General features: G+C 43.0%; 1 protein-coding gene across 1 annotated transcript; it reads left to right on the top strand.

Moving 5' to 3' along the window:
* The first annotated feature begins 15,718 nt into the window (after positions 1–15,718).
* On the top strand, positions 15,719–19,738 carry LOC124657910 (squamosa promoter-binding-like protein 17). Its single transcript, XM_047196387.1, has 3 exons — positions 15,719–16,280; positions 18,564–18,700; positions 18,810–19,738. The coding sequence occupies exons 1-3, from the start codon at positions 15,928–15,930 to the stop codon at positions 19,517–19,519; spliced, it is 1,200 nt and encodes a 399-aa protein (XP_047052343.1). The 5' UTR covers positions 15,719–15,927; the 3' UTR covers positions 19,520–19,738.
* Positions 19,739–20,223: the final 485 nt, after the last annotated feature.

The following is a 20,223-nucleotide window of genomic DNA, read 5'->3' as shown; positions in this document are numbered from 1 at the left end:
CCTGCTTTGTTTAACCTTGATTCCAGGAAAAGTTGGTCGGTCACAGAAGATGAACTTGATACCTACATAGAGAGGTGCGGCCATCACGCAGGGGGCGGCATGGAGGAGGCCGAGGAACCCCTCTACTTGTCATCCGACGCAGCAAGCTCTTCACATCAGCATTTTGGGCATGTGGAGCCTTCATCCTCTTCTTCTGCACAGGGATCTTATTACGACCACGCCATGTATGATCCACCGGCGTGGAACCCTGACCCTCGCTGGGGTTGATCTCCACTTAGGCCAAAAGCCTAAGCTTGGGGGAAGGTATGCCGGCATCACTCATTCATAGCATATTACAATTACCGGTCATTTTTATATACTTGTTTCGCTTCTTTTGGTTGTCTCTCTTTCGGTTATTTTTATTTCAGTAGGTTCTTATTTTAGTTTTTGAAGGTTGTTACTACTGTAGTAACCTTTACTTTTACCTTTTTATTTCATTTGTGTGCCGATGGTTGCCTCTAATATGAGGAAGATGATATTTGGGGAAGTGCTGTCTAAAAAACATATTCTGGACTGATACTGAAAAAATTCCTAAAAATAGCCAGAACGTTATTTTGAGCAGACAATTTTTTTGCATGTTCCACAGGTTATTATCTAACTTTCATTAGTTGAGCACTTTTCGAGTTGAACAGCAGAAGATTTTCAAAAAAAATAATTACTGTACTGCTGTCAAGTTTTGGCAGATTTCTGCCACTTTGCTTTTGTGTGACTCTTTTAGTTTTCATTCTCTTGTTTTTGCTTTGATTCTTTTATAAAACACAAAAAGATCAAAAATATTTATGTTGTTTATCTTTATCATTTGTTTATTTGGTTTCTTGTTCCTATTTTGCTTTATTTACTATCGTTGGTTTGCTATGAGAAAATCCAAAAAGATTTTACTTTCGTTCTTGTTTCCAATTCGAAAACACCAAAAATATTTGTTGTTCTTCTTTGGTTTTGTAAAGTTTATTATGAAGTTCAGCGGTCTCCGGTGGTTGGAGCTTGGTTTTCATTTCATATTATTCGAGCCACACAAGTGAAAGGCAATAATGACGATCTACGACAACTCGACTATGGTGAGAGGCTGGTATAAACTCTATTTGTTTTCATTTTTGTACATATACTCATCCACGTGGGCATGCTTAGTTGGTTCATATGAGGTATATGTCATTTAATGAAATTCTAGTAGTTCATGATCTCTCATGTTTAGCTCCAATTATTAATAATGAGTAGCATGTCATAAATATTTGCTTGCATTATTTTATTCATAGATAGGTATGACATTGTGGTATCCTCCTCTGAATAATTCATTTGAATTGACTTGGCACATGCTCACGCATGCATATGACTGAAAAACAAAAGTCAATTAAGCCTCGATGATTTACTTTGCTTCAGAGTTCTTGTATCATTTTTATGCCTCCGTTAATTTTATTTTGTCACAAGCATGATTATGACGGTTATTGCTCTCTTGATTGTCGCTTCCCAGTCTATTGCTAGCCTTCACTTGTACTGAGCGGGAATGCTTCTCGTGCTTCCAAACCCCTGAAAACCAAGTTATTCCAGAGTGTCCACCATAAATACCTATGCATGGCATTTCAAACCATTCCAAGTAAATTTTCATGTGCTATCTTTAAAACCTTCAAAGTACTTCTAAATTTGTGTCAATGTTTTATAGCTCATGAGAAAGTATGTGGTGTTTTATCTTTCAACCTTGTCATTTACTCCTGACAGACTTTCACCAATGGACTAGTGGCATATACATCCGCTTATCCAATAATTTTGCAAAAAGAGCTGGCAACAGGGTGCCCAGCCCCAATTAATTAACTTTCATTAATAATTCTCTTCACATGTTTTGCCCTGATTTATCAGTAAGCAACTTAATTTGCAAATAGACACTCCTCCATGGTATGTGAATGTTTGAAGGCACCCGAGGATTCGGTTAGCCATGGCTTGTGAAAGCAAAGGTTGGGGGGAGTGTCATCCATAATGAAACTAAAATACATGTGTAAATAAAAGAGAAGAGGGATCATCTACCTTGCTGGTAGAGATAACGTCCTTCATGGGAGCCGCTCTTGAAAGTCTAGTTGACAAGGTAGTTAGAATGCCCACTACCATGCGTTGACAACAACAAACACCTCTCAAAACAATTTTACTTCTGTTTTTAAAATGAAAAGCTCTGGCACATGTTAATCTCTGCTTCCCTCTGCGAAGGGTCAATATTTTACTTTTATGTTGAGTCACCATCCTTTCTTTGAGCACCTTCTTGAGAGCATAATTGTCATTCTTAGTGTAATATGTTTGTCCCAGAATATGGTTAACTGTGGTATAACTTTGATGCTTTTATCTTTGATAATCTTTACTTCTAGAGTCTTTCCATGAAATTCAGAGGTGCCTGGGCATTTATGTTTTGCTGTACAAATACGGGCAAGCGAGATACCACTTTATCATATCTTTTTATGAGCATTGCAATCCTGCTGATAGATATGTTTCATGATGCTTATCATTAATTTGTTGGTATCTTTTTCATGATTGATATAACTATTAGATGACTTTATTTGCATTTATCTTATCATGAATTGCCTAAGTACTCATCCATATAATGAGAATATTTACATCATATGAGCAAATGTGTTCGTGAAAGTTCTTTTATCGCACTCAGTTGTTAACTGAATTGCTTGAGGACAAGCAATAAGCTAAGCTTGGGGGAGTTGATACGTCCAAAACGTATCTACTTTCTCGAACACTTTTGCTATTGTTTTGCCTCTAATTTGTGTATTTTGGATACAACTAACACAGACTAACGTTGTTTTCAGCAGAATTGCCCTGGTGTCTTATTTTTGTGCAAAAAATCAACTTTCAGGAAAATCCCCGGAAATAATTGCAATGGGCCTATTTTCACAGAAGACCTACGGAGCCAGAAGACGAGATGGAGGGGGGGGGGGCACGAGGTGCGCACACCACATGGCGGCGTGATGGGGCCCTGGGCCGCGCCACCATATGGGGACGCCGCCTCGGCCAGCCCCCGACGCTCCCCTCTGGACTACTTAAAGCCCTTGACCTAAAAACGCACGGGGGTTCGACCAATTTGCCAGAAGACATCCAGAACTCCGCCGCCATTGAAAACTCTATTTCGGGATCAGAAACTCCGTTCTGTCACCTTGCCGGAACGGGGAATTGGAGGAGATCATCGCCATCATCGCCACCGACGCCTCTCCATCAACCATCCATGCTTCCCCCATCCATGTGTAAGTAAATCCCCGCTGTAGGCTTAAGGGGATGGTAGGGATTGGATGAGATTGTTCATGTAATAGCCATAAGATTGTTTGGGCATGGTGCCTAGTATCCGTTGTTGGTACTTTTATGATATTGTTGCAACTTGTTATGCTTAATGCTTGTCACTAGGTCCCGAGTGCCATGATTTCAGATCTGAACATGTTATTGATTCATGATGATATTCATTGTTTTATGATCTTACCTGCAAGTTGTATACACATATTGCTGTCCGGAACCCGAGGCCCCAAAGTGATAGAAATTGGGACAACCGGAGGGGAAGGCTGTGATATGAGGATCAGATGTGTTCACGGAATGTTAATGCTTTGCTCCGGTACTCTATGAAAAGGAGTACCTTAATTACCAGTAGTTTCCCTAGAGGCCCGGCTGCCACCGGCTAGTAGGACAAAAGATGTTGTGCAAGTTTCTTAATGCGAGCACGTACGACTATATACGGAACACATGCCTATGGTTATTTAGTTCTTGGATAATGTTTTATTATTATCTGCAAATGCCTTGTCTTGATTATTACATGAGTTATCTTATCCATACAACGCCCGTTCATCCATCCATATGCCTACAGTATTTTAATCCTGATGTTTACTATAATTACTACTGTTGTCTTTATTACACTGCTGCTTATATTTCACTACTGCTACTGCTATAAAACTGTTGCTAATGATAAACTATTGCGAGCAAGTCTGTTTCCAGGTGCAGCTGAATTGACAACTCCGCTGTTAAGGCTTACAAATATTTTTTGGCTCCCCTTGTGTCGAATCAATAAATTAGGTTTTACTTCCCTCGAAGACTGTTGCGATCCCCTATACTTGTGGGTCATTAGATGCCGAAAATAATTAGATATGAGAGGCAATGGAACCTAACTCTAATGATGTAGCATGGTTCATTCATAAACTTAAGAGATAGTGTTTGAAAGCTAAATAGTACTTGTACATGTTTAATCCCTGCTTACTTTTTCTATTACTCAAGTTTACACATATAAAAAAATAAAGAAGAAGATTCTGGACCAAATGATATTACATGCTTAAATGTCCTTAGTACTCCCATTTATATTCTCATTTGCTAGCTTATTAATATATTTTAAAGAATGAACCATTTAATTTTGTGTAGCAATAATTTTTTACTTATGATAAGCAACATTGCAATAAACTCCAAAGTCCATATTTATTTCTAACACATTATATTCGTACTCGAGAATCACTAGTAGGAAAAAGCCTACCGCCCGCGTGCGGTTTTGGCCTACCAGCCGTGTGCACTAGCCCGCGACTGATAATACGCCAGTGGCATCGGCTACTAGTCGTGTTTCAGCGCGGCACACGACTGATAGGTAAAGTACTAGCCGCGTGCCGCGCCTACTCGCTGCCATTAGACGTAATGGCAGCGCGCTTGGGGCGCACGGCTAACAGTTCGCCCTACTGCTCGCGTACTATCCTGCGCACTGCCGTTGTGTTATAAGGGTATGAAAAATAGTTGCACGCTGCCATTATTGTTGTCCGTTTTCCTTTTTTTGCGCACGCCAGCTTATTCCAACTAACATGGCAGTGTATGAGCATAGCACTCTTACTCAATCCACATAACATATTTATATATACAACCGACATGTATAACAATTTACAGTTTTGAAAATCACAATCAACGTTTTGAAAGAACAAAGATAAAGTTTTTGACAATATATGATATAGATCATTTTAAATATTTGCAACAGATCTCAAGCAGAAGGATTGTGGAACATTCGAGTGGGAGAAACCACTCGTTGTAATAGAAACGAGCATATTTGGTTGCGGAGATTTGCTAGTGTCAGATTCGTCAGCTCCCCCACATCCAACTTAGGCTGCGGTAATAAATACGAATGATCCAAAGAGGTACAAAATATGAAAAATATAGAGTAAAAAGAAAATAGAAGATGTTTGCATACCAATTTAAATGGCATATTTCCCTGTATTTTGCCCATTACAAAATCCATATGATAGGCAACATATAAGCTATGTAACATGGATCCTTCTGGCTGCTGGTGGCACTGAGACATAGAACATAGAAATTATATACTTTATATATTATCCAATAAGTAGATCATTGACTAGTATAAGTCCTAGCAAAACTAAACGGGACAAACATGTTATGCTCTAGTGATGTGTAACTGATCTTCTCTGCATTTTGTCCCCGCGAGCGAAATGCGATAAATGATCTAAACAATATTAATGACATAAAATCCTTTGAATAATACATATGACATCAATTTATATTATGCGAATGAAAGAACAATCATCAATAAGTTCCTTTGCATCTGTAAACTCTCTCGCCGGATTACTAAGTTAAGAATCAAAATAATAGACTTGGCCATCCAATAGTGAGATACAAATAAGTATCCAGTGATAGCTAAAATTTGAACTAGTTGGTTGCATAAATCCGAGCAAATACGTAAAAATATGCATATATTAGTAGCTATATTTTACCTTTTATTATAGGCCCGCATGATTAACTTGTTATCTTTGAAAGCCAGATCCATCACATGTGTAATGTAGTTCTCGACCACGGCCGCGTCTGAATCAATTGACTGTCGCGAAACCATATGAGGGTCTACGATGAGTACTCTGATGTTATTGACCATGGCTCTCGTATAATTGAACCTACATAAACAAATATTTGTCAGTAGCAAAGCTATACATACCTACTATTGTGCATGTTGATGCATCGAGTCAACTATATACTCTTAGTGTACAGCATCTCACTATGTTGGTGTCCATCTCTCGAAGGTTTATCAGGAGATACATATCTTCCCAAATGACTGGGAAATTTTTTGCATAGTTACGGTAGAAGTGTTTAGGTTTAAACTTAACCGTAACTCTAGAGGTTTGCTCTCATATAGACTTCTTAAAATTATTGTCGTGGTAAGCCACCAAAACTGACATAACAACGTCATAGTGTTGCCTAAAAGTTTTCCCCTCAGGCAAATCTTCCACAAGTACGCCATTGGGAATGTTGTTCTTAACTACATCCATAGTCCCAAAAAGAGATGACATCTCTGTTGTGGTCATCTTCGAAGGAACTTTTGTTTCAAGCGACTTCTTCGACCTGCTTCTCTTGGACTTTTCGGTGAGCTTTGTTTCAGGCTTTAACGGCACAACAGCCAGGGTACGAGCTGGGCTTGTAGCTTTGGCTGGAGCTATGGTTGCAACTGTGGTAGGAGCTCGGGAAGGAGCTACGGTAGAAGTTTTGGTAGGAGCTGCGGTGGGAGCTGCTGTAGGAGTTAAGGTTGGAGCTCGTTTGAGAGCTGCAGCTGGTGCTTTGGTTGGAGCTTTGGTTGGAGCTGTGGGTGGAGCTGTGGCTGCAACTATGATAGGAGCTCGGGCTGAGGTCCGGCAAGAGTTGCGGCAGGAGCTGTGGTAGGAGTTGTGGCAAAAGCTGCGGCACGAGCGGTGGCAAGAGTTGTGGCAGGAGTTGTGGCATGAATTGTGGTTGGAGCTGGCGATATGGCATCGATAGACGCTTAAGGATTGACTGTAATAATTTCGCATGTGCGAGCTAACTGTGCATCAGTAGGCAATGTGATTCTAGTCATAATATCATCAATTGAAAAATCATCGTCACCGGAATTTAAGAATTATTCAATTGGATTAGGCCCTATTTAACCACCTTCAAATCATATATTCAATGTCATCATTATGCTAGGAACCATGATTCCCAACTTCCTTTTCACTTCACTAGGGACGATTGAACTAATCTTGTTATCCATAATTTTCTCAATATCCTTATCGGAAATATCCTCGGTGGGTTTTCTCCTTTTCTTTCGCTGCTCATTGTCATCATTGTAATAGTAATTCCACTGGGCGTTGATTCCTGTGCTGGCAACATGGCCATGTGCCGACTTCTTCTGCACGGGCTTTCCGAGGGCCAAGTTTATCGCTCGGGTTAAAGTTTGATCCTAGGGGGGGTCCATTGGAGGAGGTTTCACATTCCAGCTGATTTTGCTTACGCTGCAAAAAAACATATGAAACATTTAGAAATGAAACTATTATAATATAATCGACTTGATTAAAAGCTACGGTCGATAAATTACCATCTACTTGTCTGTTACATATTCCCCTTTTTTTTGTCTCGATGGCACAGAGCCTTGATAAACTCAAGTTGCCACCGGTCCTCGAAATCTTCCCATGGCTTGATTTTGGTAGCAGTTAAAGGATCAGCGTCCTCCTTTTCCCACGTCGGCCTCATGCGGTCGTAACCACGTCTTCCGAGAGTGACGGAATCTTTGTTCATGCGATGCATGTCCAAGCCCCACTTCCGCAAATCCTTGTCCTCCTTTCTAGCACAATTATTCTTGAATGTTTCCCACTCCTCCTCCGTGATAATGGGATATGCCTTGTGTACCATGGAGTAATCATCACCCTTATCCACCATTCTTTGTACTCTCGTTTTCGAACTGCTCAAGTCTCTACTGAACTTGCCGAGGGCGTGGGTGTTTACATCATTTTTGGTGATACTCTCGTTATTGTAAAGGCCTGAGAATGTGTATCGTTTGTGCAAGTTCGAGATAAGGTAGGCACATAATTATGCATCCTCCCTAATACTCTTCTCGTTGATCGAAATGGTATCTCGAAGAATACATCCGCATTGGCTGCCATAACTAGATGCAACTGAGGGCGGTCGAATAGGCTCACCATTGGCAAGGCTTACTTCCAAGACAATATCCGTTATATTATCGAGCTTGTTTCGGTGCCTCTCCCTGCGTTGTTTCTTCTTTGTGCCCTCGGTGCCAGTAGTGGTTCCGTTGCCATCAGTGGCACTAGTGGCATGATACGTCTCAAACGTATCTATAATTTTTGATGCTCCCATGCTTGTTTTACACCAATTCATATATGTTTTGTTTAAACTTCATTGCACTTTTACATTATTTCCGGCACTAACCTATTAACAGGATGCCACAGTGCCAGTTCCCTGTTTTCTGCTGTTTTTGTATTCCATAAAAGTTGTACATGAAATATTTTCAGAATTGGACGAAACAAAAGCCAAAGTCAATATTTTACCGAAACAAAGACGAAGTCCAGAGGGGGTCGAAAAGGGGCCAAAGGACGGCCGTACCACCCCATGGCGCGGTGACCTAGCCCGCGCCTAGGGGGGTCTAGGCCCAGCAGGCGCCCAACCGACCTAATTCCTCCGCCTATTTATACATCTTCTCGGGAAAATCCTGGATACCCGAGCCTCCATCCACAAAAAGTTCCATTGCGGCCACCATCGCAGAACCCATCTCGGGCGGTTCTGAAGCTCTTCTCGGCACCCTGCTGGAGGGGAAAAACATCGCTGGAGGCATCTACATCGCCATGCCCGCCTCCGAAGTGATGCGTGAGTAGTTCATCCCTGGACTATGGGGGTCCATAGCAGTAGCTAGATAGTCGTCTTCTCCACTTTGTGCTTCATGTATCGATCTTGTGAGCTGCCCTACATGATCAAGATCATCTTTATGTAATCCTATATGTTTGGTTTGTTGGGATCCGATAAATATTGAATACTATGTTGAGATTGATTATATATTCATGTCATATGTTATTTGTGATCTTGCATGCTTTTCGTTGCTAGTAGAAACTCTGGCCAGGTGGATACTTGTGACTCCAAGAGGGGGTATTTATGCTCGATAGTAGGTTCATGGCTCTAGTTTTCTGGGAGAGTGACTTTATAACTTCTAAGATTGTAAATGTGTTGTTGCTACTAGGGAGAAAACAATAATATTTTATCCAAGGATAATTCTATTTTTACTTTACATATATTGCTTAATGCAATAGTCTGTTGCTTGCAACTTTATGCAGGAAGGGGTGCGGACGGTAACCTGAAGGTGGATTATTATTCATAGACGCAGTTGGATTGCTGTCTATGTATTATGTTGTAATACCCAATACCAAATCGCATAGTAATTGTCTTATCATGTATGGTCGATATTCTGTCAATTGCCGAGCTGTAATTTGTTCACCAAAAATGCTATTTCTTTATGGAGAGACACCTCTAGTGAACTGTGGACCCGGTCCTATTTCCATTACTGATAAATTTAACTGCAATCCTGTTCTGTTTACTTTCTGCAAACATCTCCTTCCATTCGATACATCTAATCCTTTATGTTCAGCAAATCAGTGAGATTGACAACCTCACTGTAGGTTGGGGCAAAGTACTTTGGTTGTGTTGTGTGCAGGTTCCACGTTGTTGCTGATGTCGGTAGTGCGTCCTGCCACTAGTCAACCAGCAACACCTTAAGAAGTCACGCATTTCTCCTACTGGTCGATTAAATCTTGAATTTGTACTGAGGGAAAACTTGCTGATGTGCTTATCACACCTTCCTCTTGGGGTTCCCCAACAGCATATCTGCATACGACGAGCACACGCCATCATGGTCACGTCGTTGCCATCAATGTCACTAGTTTCTTTGCAAAAACTCCAACACTACTTATGCTTCTTGTTGTATTGCATATTTTTCTACTGCATTTTCTTTTTCTTGCGCCGGAGAGCTAGAACACGCCGCCTTATCATTGTGGTCTCTCGACATCTTCAACCTATAATTGAAATTCATATAGCAACAACAAAAATTACGGAAAATTTTGGCATAACCTTTGCTAAAAATGAGACATATGGAGTTGCTAGATATTTGCTGAAATGGAAATTAATGGACATTTCGGAAAAACATCAGCAACTCATATCGATACACACCATGTAATCATCAATTGTAGCATTACAACACAAGTAGTAAAATTAATGAAAAATTTCAGCATGACCTTTTCTAAAAATGGGACATAAGGAGTTGCCATAAATTTTCCAAAATGGAAATGAATTGACATTTCGGCAAAACATCAGCAACTCATATTGATACAGACCACATAATCATCAATCACAACATTACAACACAAGTAGTAAAATTAACGAAAAATTTCAACATGGCCTTTGCTAAAAATGGTACATACGGAGTTGCCAGAAATTTGCCAAAATGGAAATTAATCGCATTTCAGCAAAACATCATCAACTCATATCGATACACGCTGCACAACCATTTTATCGAGCACGTTAAGGGAATATCGGGAGGTGGAGAGGCGAGTGGGGTGTGGGCAGTCGGTGTGTCGCTCGGGCACGGGCGTGGTCGGCGGCAAGGGCAAGCGCGCGCGGAGGCTCAACGGTGCTGGCCGCGGTCGGTGGCGAGGTGGCGTGGGTGGCGGACCAACGACTCTGGTGTGGTCTGCGGCGAGGTCGAGCGGTGTCGGCGGAGAGAGTGGGATCGAATAGCTGTGTGCGCGTCGGGGGGGGGGCTGCTTCCGCGCGACGATTGAATTTCCTTGAGTGAAAATAATATCAGCGGACCAGAAGCGCGTACGCTGCTACTAGTTCGGTCGAAATCTAATAGCCACGTGGGTGTCAAGCAGTACGCTTCCGATAATACAGTACTAGCCGCGTGCTACTGGCCTGGCACGCTGTGGTTAATTTCTCAGCCCAGGCGCAGCCTAAGCCCACATAATAGTCTCGTGCCAGCGCTGGCACGCGGTTAGTATGACTATACTGGTCGCGTGCTTGTTTTCCGAACGGGATCATTAATAGCAACTGCGTGTCCTCAGCAGGGTCCGCTCCTCATAAGCTTATATTTTATAGCAATTTCCCTACTAGTGCATGGGTTAGGCTTGAGGATGCTTGATGTATATAAAATGCATACATAAATTTTGTAGTTTATTGTGTTAAAATTATTATTATTTTGCAAATTTATTATGTTTACTAGTACTAACCTACTAATAGTTTCAAAAGTGCACACGTTCTTGTTTTACACTTTCTTATGTAGGAAACACGCGATATGGAAGAAATCCGCTCATTATTGCAAGATTTGGAGTTTCCTGGATTCTACCCCTGCAGAATTGTTTTGAAAGATATCCAGAGAGGCCCGAATATCAAGTCAAATGGAACAGTTTTGGACCACAAAGTTGTGGAGAATTTCCATAAATTTCATTTGACATAAATAACACTTCAAACGGAGTTCTTATGCGACCGGCGGACCCATTTTACTGAATGATACAAATGCAGCTTCGAGAATTCGAAAGTTTGTGACGTGATTGATTCAAACTCGGGATTCGGCCAAGTTAAAATTTTATACGCTCATAAAGAACAGAGAGGAGTACTAGGAAGGTTTATAGATGCCTAGGAGCTCTTGGATCAAAAGGTCATCCATCACATGGCCTAGATTGAACCTCCACCTCTATATATTGAGGGAAAACCGTAATTTGGTGACACCCATCCATTATGATGAAACTACTCTCCTTGGAAGCCACCAAGGAGGGGGAGAACATCCTCCACACTAGCACCATCTCCAAGGAAGAAGAAAGGGCAAGGGGCCACTGCCCCCTAGGGCCGCCAGGCGCAGCGCGCCCAGCTGCCGCCGCCTCCCGTGGCCACTGCCACGTGGATCTTTATCGCCATCTTCACCTCACCTCTTCATCAACATCCACAACACATCTCCATCATTTGCCTAGTGTAATCTCTTGGCAAACATGACGTGTGATGCAATCTATTATTTTTCATGATCTATTGTGTCTCTATGTCTATGTTTGAGTAGTGACTTGTTTATGACAATTGTGAAATAGTTTTTTCTTGGTTGCATAGAAGTATATGTTATCTTCTATGATGATCTTATGTAATGATATATGAGTGCACACATATTTTGGGAATGCATAAGGTTGTCACCGTTGCATGATGATAGGAGGAGGGATAGCTGGAGATTTACAGAACTGTGTCCCAAGTCTTAAATATGCATGCTATATTAATTCATTGCTAATTAACGGGGATATAACTGTGGGGAGATTGAAACTTACAGTGATGGTTGGACTTCATATCTTAATAACTCTCTTGTTTGCTCGGTAATGGCCTTGGGATCAATCACTAGAGGTGTATTGCACATATATATATGGCTGCACCTATCTATGGCCCCTCTCTAGAAGAAATAATAAAAAGACCATCCATGTGCTTCATTAATTTTGACAACAAAACAAATTAAATAAAAATAAACACTTGCTCACTTGAGTTACTTCCTTTTACTTTACTTGCTTTTACATTTATAGTCTTTACTTTACTTGCAGTATTTTTTACTTCATTTATTCTACTTTTAACACTTTATTGCTTTCTGGTTAATAATAAAAGCACCTTCCACATTCTAGTTCATTGATGTGCCTGAAAGACCATATAAGTGGGTTATATGGATTTAGATAATAGAAAGTTTACCTTCAGCTCCTCGTGGGTTCGACACTCAAATACTTATTGAATTGTACTACGGTGATTCCCTGCACTTGGGGGTTGTCAAAATACTTTTCTGGTGTCGTTGTCGGGGGCAGGTGGGGCCGCGGCCGAGCTAGGCGGCATTGCGACCGAGCCAGATGGTTCTTCTTCTTCCTTGAAGAGCTAGCGGTCGAGCGGGGCCATGTGGCGTGCGGCCGAGCTAGGAGAGCTCCGTCTCTGACTAGAGAAGGCTGGAAACACTTGTCCCTCCCACACCGGTTGTCCATGTCCAACATTGTTTTATTACAACAGATAGAGATGGATTCATATAGAAGATGAATCAGATGTGCGGGTCCGTCTAGTAAGGGACACAATAGGTATTTATGGACGAGATTATTTCTTTCCAAGTGTGCCAAACAACTCAAGGGTTCAATTTAGACATGGATTAAATAGTTTAGGGTATGATGTATATTTAGGGCGTGTTTGGATACTTGCAGCCTTTTCTGCATCCAGGGAGATCTCCCCCTGGAGCCATGATTCACCGGGCCAAGTTCAAATTCAAGTTGTGCATCTAGTTTGGTTGCTATCAAAACAATTTCAGACCATTTATGCACTTCGTTTGGCTGCCAACAAAGTTAATTTCCGGGTAGGGGATGGAAATTTTGGTCGTTTGGTTTCAGATGTTGTGATTTTGTGGTAACCACTTCTCACAAATGGTGACATTAGCACACATTACTATGAAGTACGAGGAAAATAAAACTAACTTGCAACACTAAATTAGCTTTGTTTAGCCATAGTTACTAGCAAACATCACTTTGTCCACATTATCTAGCTACTATCAAATAGGAGTTCACGACAAGTACTAGTTACACACACATAAAAGGAGTTCATAAAACACAACGACATGGTTGAAAACGGAAAATCTTGAGATCCTGGGGTTGCCTCTGTTAGCCCACATAGTATCAACCCACTCCTTCCTCTTGGTCTTCCAGGTGCCATTATCAGTAGCACTGACACCATGGACAACATCAACGATTGTCATTCCTCAGATCATTCTTCTTGGCGAAGAACTCCTCAACACCCCACCCCAAGATCTAGTTTTGCAGAATGCAACATGCAAGAACTAGCTTAACTTCGGCGGGGAAAGGATGGGATGATTTCTGATCATGGATCTTAAACCTGTTCTTTGGAGTACCGAATGCCCTCTTGAGAACACTCTAAGGCTTGAGTGTCTGAGATTGAAAAGTTCCTTATCATTTTTGGGGTATAAACTTGCAGAGAAATCATTGAGATGTTACCTTGTTGACCTGAAGGGTGAAAGAATTTCAAGGTGGGAAGCATATCCGACATCAGCTAGGTAGAACTTACCATCGGAGATTTTGAGGGCATGTGGTCTCTCCAAGCTATCAGCAAGAATGGATGCATTATGAGTTGATCCTTCCCATCCAGCTAACACACATTTGAACTTCATATCAAAGTCAACAACCACCACCACATTTTGACAAGTGTAGTGCTTTCTCCCATGTATGCATGACCCTCCCTCCTTGGCACTCTAGCCATAACATGAGTGCCATCAATCGCCCCAATAGAACCCTGACATGAACATGAAAAAATTGTTAGGCCTCACTGCAATAGAATCGAGCATTCCATGAGAAGACAGAGTTGCTCATCTTGAAATATGGAAACCATCGGTAGCTATTGTTGATCTTGCAGGAATGCAACCAAATGGTGGATTGATGTCCTTTGAGCTCTCCTATAGCATACATGACTTTCTTGAAGTAACTAGATATTGTCTCAGTCGACCTCCTCCATGTGTTGTGAATCACTTGAAATCTCTAGTTATGTGTAAGAAAATGGAGGAACATTGCCACTTGCTCCTCAATACAAGTGTTGATGGTATATTGAAGCAACCCCCTTTCCCGTAATGTCTGCAAAAGGTGGTTGAATGGGGTTGTTCTCATCCTAAGCATGTTGATAGCTTATACATCGTTCTTGTTGTAGATGTAGTTCAGATTTGTTATCCTCTCTATTGCGCTCATAGATTGAACCATATGTGATGGAGGGCTTGTAGTTGCGACACGCTCTCTGCTAGATGAGAAGCATCCTGGATCACAGCTACGAGGGCAACCACTTAATTGTCGATTTTGCGTAAGTAACAGCTAAATCAACATGAAGTTTGAACAAATTGAATGAACGAGCTACAAAAATAAAGGTAGGGCACATGTGGGTTGTAGGTGCTTACAACCTTGGCTGTAGGCGCCTTCATGCAACTGGAGCCGGGGAAAATAGGTTGCTGGAGACGAAGAGGGTTGTGCCGGTGCCGTAGATGTGGAAGACCCATCACAGCTTGTGCCGGTGCCGCGGATCTAAGAGACCCAGAGGTGAAGAAGATGCTGACCCGGATCTAAATTGCTCTCGCCGCTTTCGATGATCAAGAGGATAAGTGAGGATGTGATTTGTTGTACAATGGTGGTGAGCAAATATGAGGGCAGCCACGCAGGCTCCCCCTTTTTAGACCCGCTAGCATGTCTGAACGAGAACGGTAAAATCGAGTGTTTCTTCAAGAACGGGTCAAACACTACTTTAAATATCATATCATGCAAGATTGCGTAAAACAATTCGCAACTAAACTGGTGATTCTTACATCCCTAAAAGTGAGAAACAATTTGGTAAGTATGCAAAGACGCTCTTATATTTGGAGCTACTATAAGTTTTAAGGTTTAAAATAGATAAATTGTTTTCTAGTTTTTGCTAGGAAACGGTGCAGTGCACATCGACCATGGCTAGTGCGAGGTGCGAAACCCGGCGCACGCACGCGGCCGCCCGCCAGCGTATATGCCAAGTGTAGCTGGGCGGAGCCGCCACCGCCGCCTGCCCACAGAGCCCATGCTCCCACGAATACTATACTGTCTACTCCTGCTCGGTAGGAGTACTCGTAGCTACACTCGTAGAGGAGCAGCATGACTCGCTATAAAAAGGGCGGCAGCAGCAGCTGGGGAGAGTGAGTGAGTGAGTGAAGCGTGTGTGGGGTGGAACAGTAGTGCAGTGGAAGTGCGTGCGTGAGCCGGGCGAGGGTAAAGAAACAGCAGAGCGGGAGGGCACACACTGCACCACACACCGGAAAAGTTGCTTATTTTAAGCCCGGCGCCACCATTGCTGTCGCCTCCTACCTCCCTCCGTCTGCCGCTTTCCATCTCCCTCCCGTCATCATCATCTCTCCTCCTGTGCCTTTCTCTCTCTAGCCAGCCAGCCAGAGCGGAGAGGAGGGTGGGGCGAAAGCCAGCCGCCACTATTTAGTTTAGTCGCTACTAGGCTACTGGTTCCTGCCTGCCCGTGTGTGCTCGGCTCACAAAAGCTGGGAGCTAGGGGGGAGGAAGGGAGAGCTCACCGGAGGCAATGGAGACGGGCAGCAGCGGCGGCGGGCGACGACCCGGTGACGACGCTCACGGGCTCAACTTCGGCAAGAAGATCTACTTCGAGCAGGACGGTGCTGGCGGGAGCGGGACCTCCGCTGGCGGCGGCAGGAGAGGCAGGGGCGCCGCGCCGAGCGCCGGCCCAGCTGGAGGAGGATCCGCCGCGGCCGGCGGCAACGCCTCGCAGCAGCCGAGGTGCCAGGTGGAGGGGTGCGGCGTGGATCTGAGCGGCGACAAGACCTACTACTGCCGCCACAAGGTCTGCTCCATGCACTCCAAGGCCCCGCTCGTCGTCGTCGCCGGCATCGAGCAGCGCTTCTGCCAGCAGTGCAGCAGGTAAAAAGCTCATCTCCCCCTTCTCCCTCCTGCTCGCTCAATTTGAGCTCCAGCAAGTTGCGCCTCAAATTGCTCCATTTTTGTTGCTTCTCGACCTGCCGCTGCTCCATCTACTGTTGCACCCGTGACACTCCTAGCTACTCCTCGATGCTACCCGTAGTATATTGCTTCCCACCATGTGGCCGTCAGCAAATACAAGTCAAGGCGTTTCACTGTTCAGGCCATGCAATTGGCCATGAAAATCTTCTAAAAAAAGGGCCACTGATGATATGCATCTTGTTGTACTGGTAGTACTTTGATTTGCCACATCCAGAAACTAACTTCATGTGATGACGCATGGGTGTGCTATGCATCTGGTAGATACGCAGCAACCAATGTAACATTTGGTTCGGCAGGTAGAATCTGACCAGAATAGTAAGGGACAGGAAAAGCGCACACCCTCAAATTCTTGTCAGAGTGTCACATATAGTAAGCCTAGATTTCTTTTTAGTTCTCCTCCTTTATTCTACTGTATCAACGGGCGGTACTACACTGCTAGTACCTACTATTCAATGCCCTAGTGATAGGAGTAGTAGTAGTATAAGATAAGATGGACAGGGGAGAAAAATGCAATAAAATGGAACGCCAAAGAATTACAAATAGTGCTGCTATATTCAAATAACTTATGATGTACTTTCTTCACATGTGGTGGGTTTTATGTTGAGGTTTTTGTGTTCACTGACGCACACCATACTCTTAATTTACTACAGTAATAAAATGCAGTACCGGTAGTAGTACTATTCAGTGCCCTACTGATAGTACTCTCCCTCCGTTAAATGGAAGTTGTCTGAGATTTGTCTAAATTTGGATATATCTAAACACTAAATAGCATTTAGATACGTTTAATTTTTTGATGAATCTCAGCCAAGTTTAACGAGACGGAGTGAGTAGTATAGAAAGTAAGTTGGACATGAGAGAAATTGGGTGAGACAGATAAAATGGAATGTCAAAGAAACTTTCCGTGCTAATATTGAGTGAAGATTTTTGTAGGCCGAGCTACCCTCATTTTTTATTTCAAAATTCGAAAATAGCATTTTCAAGTTTTTTTTTTAAAATCCGTAAACAAATCTAGATGTAGACAATGTTGTGTTCTACCAACATGCAAAATTTTAAACTCGAGATACCTTATATTTCGGGCTAAACAAAAATGACAAAATCTGATACATATTTTCCAGTGTTTGCTACTATAGATTTCAGATTTTGTCATTTTAATGGAGCCCCAAATGTAAGGTATTTCCGCTTGTTGGTAGAACACAACATTGTCTACATCAAGATTTATTTTCAGATTTTTTCGAACTTTAAATGCCGTTTTTTTTCAACAACCGATCTACATGTAGCTTAGGCAACATTTGTGGTTTCTGTGCTAATATTCAAATGTAATTATGTTGCACTAATCAAATGCCAGTTGCTAGGCAGTAATTCTTGGTAGGTTCATCTACCTTTAGAGGCAGGTTTTATTTGGAGATCTATTTGTTCACTAACGCACACCATACTCTTAATTTGCGAAAATGAAGTCCAAATAGTCTCTTTTATATTGCTCATTGATACCGTTTTAAGATCATCTTTTTTCGTGTGCTGCCACGTACTGCGGCCTTATGGGCTTATGGCTCTTCTGCATAACGAAGGTTCTTGCCCCGTTGTTTGAAAGATAAAACATCACTTATGACTGCTGTTGTATGTACCACAAGCCTTTGCACGTTTCCACTATCTAGGAATGATTACAGGTGTCCTATCCACATGGGCCTTCTTTTCCCTAGTCGTGATGCGTGGATCCTTTTTTTTCCCCTTGGTCGTCATGTGTGATCTAATCATGAAAGGCATTTCTTTGATTAGTACTACTAGTTTAGGTTGATAACAAATGGTTTGCTTGCACCGATGCAGCTTTTCACATGGCATGTGATTTGCTCTATTATTTAGTCACTTGATGCATGCTTGGTATTAAGATACTAAGCTAGTATCAGGTTCTTGATTGCAGTGTTAGCATTTCCCATCTTTTCATGTGCATGCAGTTTTTTCTATAGCAGCCAACAATATGATATGCGACTGATGTATGAATACCCTTTACTCTGCTTTTGTTGCGTGACATTGATTATTGTTGATACATGTTCAGTAGCTGTCTTTATGAAATTCCTGCTTATGGTGACCCTTCAGCCTTTGTCAATTGAAAAGAAGTTCTCTAGTGAATCTGCACTAGCAAGATCACCATACTGAGTTCATACTTAAGTAGTCTCTTTATGATCCCAGGTTCCATCAGTTACCTGAATTTGACCAAGGAAAACGAAGTTGCCGCAGACGCCTTGCCGGTCACAATGAGCGCCGGAGGAAGCCCCCACCTGGACCTCTGGCTGCACGCTATGGCCGGCTTTCCGGATCCTTCCAAGGTAAGGAACTGCCTCATGTTATCACTGAATCCGCAAAGTTACTTGCAATTATTTTTTTTTGAATAAAATGTCCTGACTGTTCCATTCTTTGCAAATCTTATTCCAGAAGACCCAGGCAGGTTCAGAAGCTTCCTGCTAGATTTCTCCTACCCAAGGGCCCCAAGCAGCGTCGGGGATCCATGGCCAGCAATACAGCCGGTCGACCACCGCATGCCTGGCACTGCCCACTGGCAAGGCAGCCATGAACATCACCAGCCCCATCGTAGCGCAGTTGCGGGATACGGCGACCACCACGCGTACAACGGCCAGGGAAGCTCCTCAGGGGGAGGCGGCGCACCGTCGATGATCCCGGGCTTCGAGCTTCCCTCGGCCGAATGTATCGCGGGAGCGGCCGCCGACTCCATCTGTGCTCTCTCTCTTCTGTCAACTCAGCCATGGGATCATAGTGCCCACAGTGCCACCCACAACAGGTCCCCGGCAATGTCGACGACCAGCGCCTTCCAAGGCAGCCCGGTGGCGCCCTCCGTCATGGCCAGCAACTACATGACAGCCGCAAGCAGCAGCGGCGGTTCCTGGGGCAGCCCCCGGGGCCATGGAGGCGCCAGGAACATGCAGCAGCACCATCACCACCTTCCGAATGACACTGTCATGACCGAGGTACATCCGCATCATCCAGGCTCGGTTCACCACCATGGCCAGTTCGGCGAGCTCGAGCTCGCGCTGCAGCAAGGAAGGGCCGCACCGAACCCGCCGCACGTCGACCATGGGTCCGGTGGCGCCTTCAGCCACTCTAGCAATGCCATGAACTGGTCTCTCTAGTAGTAGTGATGCCCCGTACGTACCGTCACGCGCGCCAAAGAGACATGGAACATTGGGCGGCCTGAGTTTTGTGCGCCTTCCACTTGCCGATTTGTATTTCAGGATCGGGAGGAAATACGTTAACTGGTAGAGCTAGCAGGGATTTCCTTCCGTGGAGCCCAATGTGTCCATGAACTGAACACCCCAGCACCTTTAATTCGCTTGTAAGGACTATATATTGAAATATTAATCCCTCTTGTTACCATTAGCCTCGTCGTTTTTCCATCTTCACGTTTTCAGCTACTAGCGAGGTTGCAAGGGCATATCTTTACTAATCCCTCTGTTTCTTAATTCCTATCGTGATTTTAGTTCAAATTTTAAGCTAAAACCATAATTTTTGCCGTGATTGTAGTTCAAATTTTGAACTAAAACCATGATAAGAATTATGCGACGGAGTGGGTATGTTGAAAGTGATTGAAAACTATTTGCGCCTTGAGAGCTCTACGTACTAATCTCTATTGAGAAAAAAAAATCATATTTGGAAGTTTCAAATGAATCTGGATTTTTCTTTGTTGTAGTCGTCAACGATGTATCCTCCAATTATGCAAAATGAGGAACCTAAATTCCTTCGATTCCAAGCTAGGCAAAAAATGACAAAATATGATTAACTTAAATTCTTTCAATTCCGGGCTACACAAAAATTGACAAAATATGGTAAACTCAAG

Source organism: Lolium rigidum, chromosome 5 (genome assembly GCF_022539505.1).
Source record: "Lolium rigidum isolate FL_2022 chromosome 5, APGP_CSIRO_Lrig_0.1, whole genome shotgun sequence".
Taxonomy (NCBI): Eukaryota; Viridiplantae; Streptophyta; class Magnoliopsida; order Poales; family Poaceae; genus Lolium; species Lolium rigidum.
Note: the sequence above shows the minus strand (reverse complement) of the source record. Positions and strands in the feature narration are given on the sequence as shown.